Source organism: Marmota flaviventris, chromosome 11, assembly GCF_047511675.1.
Source record: "Marmota flaviventris isolate mMarFla1 chromosome 11, mMarFla1.hap1, whole genome shotgun sequence".
Classification (NCBI taxonomy): Eukaryota; Metazoa; Chordata; class Mammalia; order Rodentia; family Sciuridae; genus Marmota; species Marmota flaviventris.
The window spans coordinates 104,109,126-104,119,359 of NC_092508.1; the positions used below are offsets into that span (position 1 = coordinate 104,109,126).

The 10,234-nt window shown below is 45.8% G+C and overlaps 1 protein-coding gene across 3 annotated transcripts; it reads right to left on the reverse strand.

The window, feature by feature from the left end:
- Positions 1–3,645: 3,645 nt before the first annotated feature.
- Tmem177 (transmembrane protein 177) lies at positions 3,646–9,242 on the reverse strand. 3 transcript variants are annotated; one of them, XM_034636234.2, is made up of 2 exons: positions 9,189–9,242; positions 3,646–6,689 (listed from the first exon to the last, which is right to left on the reverse strand). In XM_034636234.2, exon 2 carries the CDS (start codon positions 6,665–6,667, stop codon positions 5,732–5,734), a length of 936 nt encoding a protein of 311 aa, XP_034492125.2. In that variant the 5' UTR covers positions 6,668–6,689; positions 9,189–9,242; the 3' UTR covers positions 3,646–5,731. The 3 variants fall into 3 exon arrangements, with proteins under 3 accessions (XP_034492125.2, XP_071475379.1, XP_027792656.2); XM_071619278.1 differs by having other exon boundaries at positions 8,995–9,241; XM_027936855.2 differs by having other exon boundaries at positions 3,646–6,693; positions 9,189–9,239.
- Positions 9,243–10,234: the final 992 nt, after the last annotated feature.

The window sequence follows — 10,234 nt, forward strand, 5'->3', positions numbered from 1 at the left end:
AACCCACAGAAGCTGAACCACTAAGTCACATCCCCAGCCCTTTTTGTTTTTTATTTTGAGACAGGGTCTCACTAAGTTGCTTAGGGCCTTGCTAAGTTGCTGAGGCTGGTTTTGAACTTGCAAACCTTCTGCTTCAGCCTCCTGAGCCACTGAGTATTACAGGCCTGTGCCACTGCACCTAGCAACAATAATTATTTCTAGAGAACTTTTCCTGTTCAGATTGGTTTTCCTTTTCAGCATGTGGTTTCAGTCTCCTGTTTGAACCCATTAACACCAAAAACACAGAGGAAAGTAGGGAGATCTTTCAGACTACAAGTGGGGAGGAAGTGCCTCAGACTTTAGAGAGTTCTAAGAAAGGTTTTGTCCAGGCCAATAAGGAATCCTTGAGTGGCAGCTACCTGTAGGAGACTGACAGATTACCTGCAGTGGTACTGCCACCATGCTCAGTCACTGGCTGAAAATGGCTGAAAATAGCCCATGGAGGCCTGGTCTCTGTGCTAACATGGTGGCAGATCTAGAGAAACAACAACTGGGGCTGTCGGTCAAATCTCCTCCTGCAGCAGGTCTGAGCAGCACATTTTCATGGCTGCCATAGTTAATGACAGAAAATTGGCCACACCCCAAGAACACAGGCCAAGGCAGGGATGCCAGAATCTGTCACCTTGATGAAGAAATAGGGCATAGGTCCAGGCTCCTCTGAGTAGGACTTCACTTAACACACACACACACATACACACACACATACACACACAATGTAAATACACACACGTATATTTATACATTATATATGTTATATATAAAATATATACACATAAATACACATTTATCTGCCTCCTACTTTGGTGAATAAAATCATTCAAAATTCCACCTTAACAGGGCTAGAGAGGGATGTAGCTCAGGGATAAAGCACTTGCCTAGCATGCATGAGGCCCTGGGTTTGATCTCCAGCATGGAAAAAAATCCACCATAATAGGAGCACTTTTAATTTTGTGAATTTCCTCCCAGGTTACAATGTTTACATTATTATAATCTTCATGCAGGTAACATTTCATTTTAAAAAATGATTTGCTATTTATAATTAACATTTCCCCCATGTTCTTACCATAGGTTTTATAATTATCCTTTTCAGTGTCTGAACAATATTCACCATTTTCTAAGTCACTGCTGTTCAACATTTCCATTATATGTATTTAAAAAGATATTTATGGCTAAGCTCTTATGTACATCTTTGGGCATATACTATTTAATGTCTGTTGGGTTTTTGCCCTAGGATAAATTTCTAGGTTTGACATTACAGGGCTAAAAGATATAGTCTTGTGATTTTATCAAGTTTTGCCACACTGCTTTCTAAAAATATTTTATCTGCTAATAACATAATTATCTATTGCTGTATAACAAGTTGCCAAAAACAAGATGATTTACCACAACATGCAATTGCTGCCTCGCTGTACTTGTGGGTCAGGGTCCAGGCACAACTTAGCTGTGTTCTCTGCCTCAGGGGCTCTTACAGGCTGCAATGTTGACTAGGGCTAGGGTCTCTTCTAAAAGCTGGACTGCAGGATTCTCTTTCAAGCTCATATGGTTGCTGCCAGGTCTCAGTTCCTTGTGGACTGTTGGAATGAGATCCATAATTCTTAGCTGGGTATTGGTCAAAGGCCACCCTACAATTGTTTCTTGGCATTTGGGTCTCTCCAACATGGCTGCTTGTTTCATTAAGACATGAAAACCAAGACAGTAATCAGCTTGCAAGATGGAAGTTACAAACTTTTGTGAACTTAATCATAGCAATGATATATCCTTCCTGTTAGTCTGCTACCCAAGATTATAAACTTATAAAGATAAAAGTTCTCACAGGGCTCAGTTTGGGAGGTTTCAGTCCACAGTTGGTTGCCTTTTGCTGAGGTGAGCTTTGAACTCGTGATCCTCCTGCCCCAGCCTACTGAGCTGCATTTAGGCCTGTGGTAAGGCAGCACATCAGGGCCTAAGTGTATGGTAGAATAAAACCACTCACTTCAGTAGCTGGGGACAAAAGATAAAGTGGAAAGAGGCAGGGTCCCACTATCCCTTTGGGGGCACATCCTCTAGGCCCTACCTCCCACCATGGTGGGGATCAAGTAGCATCAAAGTGGGGACAAAGTCTTTAATACTTGGGTCTATGGGGAACATTCCAGACCCAAACTACAGGATCTTCAGTGTTGCTGCATTGCATTGTTTAGAACCAAAGGCAGCAAGATTGCCCGTAGCCAAGAACAGCAGGACCAGGGATCTCTATGGCTAGGGGCTGCGTACTATGAATGTCACCAAGAATGTCTGCTCATGTCATTCTTACCACAACCTAACAATGGACATTCTAGAGTTAAAATATGACTAGTATAGTATGTGTAAAAGACCACCTCCCACTTAAATGCCCTCTCTCCTAGCCTGGAATCTTCCCATAGGACCACCTGGATCCTTTGCTCTAAGCAACCATCTTTCAGAAATTACATGGGCAGCAACTTTGTAATTTCCCAAAGGAGCCAATTCATAGCAACCTAAGAAGTGCCCTGACTGGGTCTTTGAAAAGCTATGAAGTAGAGCTGTATTAGGCAGCAAAGTTTCCTGAAGTGGGATGAGGGGTGGGGAGGGATTCTGGTTTCAAGGAATTACGAGCCTTTGGGAAGTAATTTTAAGACCTGAACACCCTAGTATTTGTACCACTTAAAAGCACTAAAATAAAGGGAACCAATCTTATTTTATTTTTTAGTTTTTGGTAATGGGATCCAGGGTCACTTAACCACTGACCCACATCCCTAGCCCTTTTTTTATTTTATTTAGAGACAGGGTCTCAATAAGTTGCTTAGTGCCCCGCTTTTGCTGAGGTTGACTTTGAACTTGTGATCCTCCTGCCCCAGCCTACTGAGCTGCTGGGATTACAGGGGTGTGCTACCAAGTCCAGCTCCAATCTTTTCTTTTCCTTTTGTTGGTAGTTGTAGATGGCCAGGATGCCTTTATTTTATTTGTTTATTTTTATGTAGTGCTGAGGATCAAACCCTGTGCCTAATGCATGCTAGGCAAGCACTCTGCCATTGAGCTATAGCCCCAGCCCCAGCCCCAGCCCCTCCGGCTACAATCTTACTGTTTTTTTGCCATTCTGGGAACTGAAGTCAGGGCTCTTGCATGTTAGGCAGCTAGGCAGTTTCCCTACCACTGAGCTACATTTCCAGCTTGGGAACCAGTTTTCTACTATATACCCTTCTAGGCTTCATGTGCTGCAATGGCTTCCATGTGTGCTCAGCTTCAAGTTGGGCCCTGCACTGTGGACACCAGAAGGGACAGAGATAGTGGGACCAGCCAGGATCAGGATGACTCTGGAACTCTGTTTTTTGTATTCTGGCTGTGGCTGGAGAAGTATGTGTGTGTGGCTGTGGGGTGAAAGGACAACATACCCACACACGGTGAAGCCTCTGGGAGCCTAGGTTTTGGAAGTAAGTGGCACATTAAGCATGTGTGGGGACTAGGAAGAACAATGAGTGGGGACAAAGACTGTGACTTGGGAATGGAAGGAGAGAGTAAGGAACAGTTCTGGGGTTTACTCTCCCCCATACTGGGGCTACCTTCTTATATTAGTTTATCTTCTGTTGTTGTAACAAAATACTTGAAACTCGGTAATTTATAAAGAAAACAGGTTTATTTGGCTCATATCGTGGAAGTCCAAGAACATGGGACCAACTTCTCTTCATCTCTGGTGAGGAGCTCATGGCAGATGGCATCACAATGGTGGGAGTGCACTCAAGAAGGAAAGATCCCATAACCAGTCAGGAAGTGTGGGTGGAGTGGCCAGTTTTATTATTATTTTTAAACTACAGCTTGCTCTCACCAGAGTTCACTTCCAGAGATCAGTATTCATCGTTACTGAGGACAGTGACCTAATTATCCCTTACTAGGTCCCACCTATTAAAGGTTCTACTTCTTAACACTGCTGCACAGGGAAACTTCTACCGTATCAACCATTGGGGGACAAATCATAGCACTTGGGCAGATCAGCATGAAGGCCTGATGCTGCCATCTGGGCTCATGCCAACATTAAAAGTAGATGGGTGGGGGCAGGGAGTGGCGAGAAGGTGGAGTCCATCAAATTCAGACTCCATATCTGACCCCCTTGGCATGATGGTCCTTGATGTACAGTAGCAGCTATGGCGAGGTGACATCCCAAGGAGCCCTGTAAAGTGCTATCTGCCAGAGTGGACTCTTATTCACCTAGTTCTACCTCATCTATCTGTCTCTGTACTTATCAAGCCTATGCCTTATGTTGTCCTAGGTGCTAGGGATCTGTGAGATGAGCAGGGGTCCCCTGTTCTCAGCCAGCCCAGGTCTGGTGGAGGGACTTGCAGGTTGGCACAACACACTGAGCTCTAGACCACACTGAAATCCTAGCAGGAAGGTGTACCATGACCACCCTGGCTTACTCTTTTCACAAGGTCTCCTGCCAGGAACTGTGTACCACCACCAAGTGCCTTCCCTGGGTGTGACCTAATCCCTTTGTCCTGAATTTTACTGGCACCATGCCTGAATTCTTCAAAACTCTTCCAGAAAAAACATAATTTCCAATGTAAAAATGACATGAATGGCCAAATTAGTCTTGGTTACAGCTCTCCTCACTTTGCCCTGTTGGGGGTCTCCTGTCCAAAGATCAAAGCTGAGGGGCTGCTTTCTGTACCACCAGAGGGTTCATGGGGAACAAGGATACAGTCCCCATGGATCCTGTGACACATGCCTGGTTCACTGCCTACCTCCACCCTCTGTTGTCCCCAGTGTCCTCACCAAGCAAAGCTGCGCCACTTAACCCCCTCTGCTCTCCAAGCCCTGATCCTGCTCTGTACCCCAGGAGGCTGACTGCTTTGGACTCCCCAGCAGAGCCTCAGACTTGCAATGGATTGTTCTTTCCTCCATCTTTAGGCAGAGCTTCTGCTGTGTTCCAGGAACACCTCCCTTCCTCTTCTGGTCAGGTGCCTTTCCTGGTGCCCCATCTCTTCCCTGGTTTCCCTTCTCTGGGTGTACCATTTGCATCCATAGGACTTTATTGGCACACCACTCTAAAAGCCCCACCAAATTCACATTTTAACCTCTTAAATCTTCTTTTAAAAAAATATATTTTTTTAGTTCTTGATGGACCTTTATTTATTTATTTATATGTGGTGTTGAGAACCCAGTGCCTCAGACATGTGAGGCAAGCATTCTGCCACTGAGCCACAACTTCAGCCCCTAGCCTTTTAAATCTTTTAACCTCTACCTCAATGGAGAAAGACTGGAATTTGACCACTGGGCAGACAGAGGAGGGTTCTTCACTGTAGGAAAGGGTTGACTATTACCAGCACCTAGTTGGGAAGATGTGGCCTGACTCCTACAACCAACGGAATTCAAAGATAAAGGAGGAGTGATATCCTGTTTATTCATGGTACTCTTTCTGCCAGGTCCTCTTATTCATGACTTCATATATCCCTATAATCCTGTGAGGTAGTTTATATCCTCTCCACATTATAGTTGAGAAAACCAAGGCTCAGATTCATAAAGGGGACTTGCCCAAGGTCCCTGAGTTCATAAGTGGTAGGAGAAGATAGAATCTAGGATATTTAACTCCAAAGCCTATAATTTTTCTGACTGTGGTCTGTGGGTCCAGAGGTCCCAAGGGATTCTCCCAGACAATGCCAGAGTGGTATTTGCATGAACTGGAACTGTCCTGGTCATGAGCACCTCAGGAGCGGCCTGGGTTGGGTGCTACCCTCCATATCTGCAGTACAGAGTCCCGGCGGGTTGTGTAGGGTAAATGCTTGATGCGGAACCAGTGTCTGGGGACAATGTTCCCACTGGGTGTATACAGCTTCTCCCCGCGTCTGCCCAAGAGACTGCGCAGGGCCAGGTTGCCTGACAGAACCTTCTCATAGAATTCCACTCCACCTCGGGCGTAGGCTGTAGACAGGGAGGCAGTGCGGCGGTCCAGCCAACCTTCCAGGGCATGAGTAAGAGAGTCTGCGGAGAAGGCATAGGCCACGAAGCCTGCCACTGCTGCCACCAAGTTGAAGGCAGCTCGTATGTTCATGGGGCCTCCATACAGCCCTAGTGCATGCTTGGCACCCACACTCAGTGCCCAGGTTCCTGCCAGGCAAGCTGGGGCTGGCAGGGCCTGCAGGGCAGCTGCACTAGTCTCCAGGTATACCACCTCTTTGGCCAAGGCAAATTTCTGGGCGTCACGGGAGAGGGTCAGGGCATCTCTTAGACGGGTGCCTGCTGGGGTCTGCCAGTCTACTCTTTGCCCATGTATGACCACAGGATGATCACTGTTGGTTACTGGGCCACCAAGGAAGCTGGCAGGGATGCCTATGACAGCCCCGGCAGGGAGTCTTGGGAAGCCGGCACTCACAGGCTGGAAGGTAAAGGTGGTGAAGGGCTTGTAGTAGTGGCCAGAAGGGACGCCCATATCCTGCAGGACCTCTTGGAAGAGGCTTTGTAGTTCTGAGGAGAGTGGGGCCGGTTGGCCCTGGGGCCAGTACTGGTAAAGCCACTGGACCACGGGATCCGGGAAGAGGTGGTACGAGATTTGAGCTCCAAACAGGCCTGTGCAGGAACCCACCAAAAGGGCTGTCCTGTGTCTCTGTATGAAGGCTGAGACCCGCCACAGGGGACCAGCCATGAGTGCTGCCACTGCTGACAACCTGGCTAAGAAAAAGAGAACATGAGCAAAATCCTTCTTTACTGAGGCAATTCTGCATTGAGGTTTAAAGCATGGGCTGGCTCTACAGGCAGACCAAATGGGTTCAAAGAATCATTTCTCCACTTGCCAAATAGGCGTGTGACAGTGGCCCACCTCAAAGGTAGTTGCAATGAGTAAATAAATGAACATACATAAAACAATCGTGTTTGGCTTAGTAGCAGACATCCCTTGTGAAAACAGCTATAATTCTTATTTTTATTCTTATGGCCATATACAGTACTAAGTACCCAACTACCTCATTCCACCCACCATTCATTTCATTGTGAAGCCTTATTATCATTAATTTGTAAATGAATCATATGTTCAATTTATTGGGTACTTTATGCTAGGCACAGCTGTAAGAGCTTTACATATATAGCTGACCCTCAGTATCTATAAAGGTTTGATTCTAGGACCTCTGACCCACCCTGCAGATATAAAAATCCAAGGATGCTCAAGTTCTTTATATAAGTTGATATAATATTTATATATAACATATGCACATCCTTCTGAATATTTTAAATCATCTCTAGATTACTTATAACTAACACAATGTAATTGCCATGTATATAGCTGTTATATTGTTTAGAGAACAATGGTAAGAAAAAAGTTTGCATGGTCAGTACAGATACAGTTAAAATATATTTTTGATTGTTAGTTGGATGCAGAACCCACAGATATGGAGGGCTGGCTATATTAGGAAAATATACTTGTACTACTAATAACTTGAGAGATATTTAAACATATATACACAGAGAATTATTCCTTTGTAACCACAGGGGACTGGTTCCAGTAGCCCCCCAGATACCAAAATTTCTGAATGTTCTTCTCTGTATAAAATGGCTTAGTATTTGCATATAGCCTATGCACATCCTCTTACATATTTTAATAATCTCTAATTACTTTAACACCGAATGTAATGCAAATACCATGTATATAGTTGTTATACTGTATTGTTTAGGGAATAATTATGTAAGTCTATACATGTTCAATACAGATGAAAAAATTTGTTCCTAAATATTTAAATCTGTGATTGGTTGAATCCCTAGAGGTGAACCCTCTGATAAAAAGCTAACTGTATGGGCTGGGGATGTGGCTCAAGTGGTAGCGCACTCACCTAGCATGCGTGAGGCACTGGGTTCGATTCTTAGCACTACATAAAAATAAAATAAAGATATTATGTCCACCTAGGAAAAAAAAAGCTGACTGTAGGACGAACAATTGAATCTTCATAACCCCAAGACTTATGCTATGATTGCCCCTTTTTTAAAGTTGTGAGAATTGATGCATGGCCAGGTTAAGAAGACTGGCCCAAATCCCAGGCTAGTAAAGTGTAGGGTTATGGACTGAATTGTGGCCTCTTAGTACATCAGAATGTGACTGTATTTGAAGATAGGGTCATTACAAAGGAAAGGAAAATGAGATTGTGATGGACTCTAATCCTATCAGCCTGGTGTCTTCATAAAAGTGAGATTAGAAAAACACATGTACAGGGGCTGGGGATGTGCCTCAAGCGGTAGCGAGCTTGCCTGGCATGCACAGGGCGCTGGGTTCCATCCTCAACACCACATAAAAATAAAAAATAAAAAAATAAAGACATTGTGTCCACCTAAAACTAAAAAATAAATATTAAAAAAAAAGAAAAAGAAAAATACATGTACAGAGGGAATATCACAAAGACACAGGGAGATCATCTGCAAGTCAAGGCTAAACCAAACCTGATCAAACCTTGGTCTTGGACTTCTAGCCTCCAGAACTGTGAGAAAATAAATGTCTCCCAGTTAGGCCACCCAGTACTGTTATTAGCCCTAACAGTTAATTCAGGCACAATATTTGAGCATGGGCTGTCAGGCACCACAGCAATGTACTCATTTTAGAAAACCTGTTATGCTAAATCATAAACATAAACAAAGGTAGAGAAAATAATATATCAAACTCAATCATTATCAACTCAGCCAATATTGTTTCATTTATATTCCTACCCCACATCCCTGACTGGTTTATTTTGAAACATTCCAAACACCTTATCATTTCATCTGGGCATGTCACCTAATAATCACAATTACATAACTTTGGTTGAAACTTACTATTTTCCTGTCTGTGAAAAATGTTTAATTAGCAATGACGTTCAGCAAACGAGAACGCGGGGTACTGCTTAGCCTGTTTTAATAAGGAAATCATACTAACGTCATCTCATTTGGGCCTTTCTTTCCAAAGAGGAAACTTAGGGTAGGAAAGGAAGGATCCTGGACGAAGCTCTAACGCACCTAATCTGCCGACGCCAAGGCAGGTTCTGGGGCCTCCCCCGCGGGCGGCTGGGCGAGGAGGGGCTCCAGGACCTTCGCACAGGGGCTCCGCTATGCCTCCACCCTAGGCCCCCGAACACCCTGCGGCAGGGAAGCTAGGGACGAAAGCTCGGCCCGCGAGTCCAGGTACCTTCCGCCTGGCTCGGCGCGCTCACCTGCTCTGCGGCTGCCCAGTACGCGGCGACACGTGCGCGGAGCCCGGCAGGGGCGACCGCAAAGCACGCCGGTCCGGGCTTTGGGGGCGGGGTTTTCAGAGGGTGGGGCCCGGTGAGTTGCTCGTTGGTCCGGACTCTGGGGGCGGGGACTCCAGAGGGCGGGGCCGGGTGCGTCACTCGCCGGTCTGAGCTCTGGGGGCGGAGACTCCAGAGGGCGGGTCCAGGCTTTGGGGGCGGGGACTTGAGAGACCCAGTTGCGGCGTCCGGCTCTGTGGCTGGGATCTGAGGGAGAGGACCAGCCGAAAGGGCTTGGAGAGGGACTCCTGGAGAAGGCGGCTGGAACTTTTTTGAGCGATCTGCTGGCTGCCGAAGGAGCGGTGCTGGTACTTTGATCATCCGGTTGAACTCTGGACGGCGTGCGAGCCTCCTCTGCGGCCCATGCCTACCTGACGGTCAGCTCCGTCAGCCCCGGGCATTCCCATCCGGAAGCGCTCTCGAGCTCCTAGCTTTATTTTCATTAACCGCGTTCGGTGCCTTCCAGCTGCTCCCACATTGTGTAGTCCGCAGAGAAACAGCATGTCAGTCGCTTCTTCCCAATAGCAATGTGAGGTAGATCAGGGATCGGTTTGCTGATATGCCAAATCCAGCTCACCACCTGATTTTATAAATAGTTTTATGGGAACAAAGCCACGCCATTCCTTTATGCGTCGGTGGCTGCTTTCTTGGTAGAAGGGCAGAGTGGCTAGGACAGAGACAATTAGGCTCATAGAATTTAACACGTGCCATCGGGTCCATTAAAGAAATAATTTGGGGCTGGGATTGGGGCTCAGTGGTAGGTAGAGCGCTTGCCTAGCACATGTGAGGCACTGGATTCGATCCTCAGCACCCCATAAAAAATAAATAAAATGAAAGGATTGTGTCCATTTAAAAATATTTTTAAAAGGCTTTGAAAAATAATTTGTGGATCCCTAAAACAGATTATTCCTACTTTTCAGATGAAGAAACTGAGCACAGAACTTGAACAGGGCACCCAGTTTATATGCACT

Excerpts from the sequence above, each read along its gene's own strand:
- Tmem177 (XM_034636234.2), bottom strand. The coding sequence starts at position 6,667 with ATGGCTGGTCCCCTGTGGCGGGTCTCAGCCTTCATACAGAGACACAGG.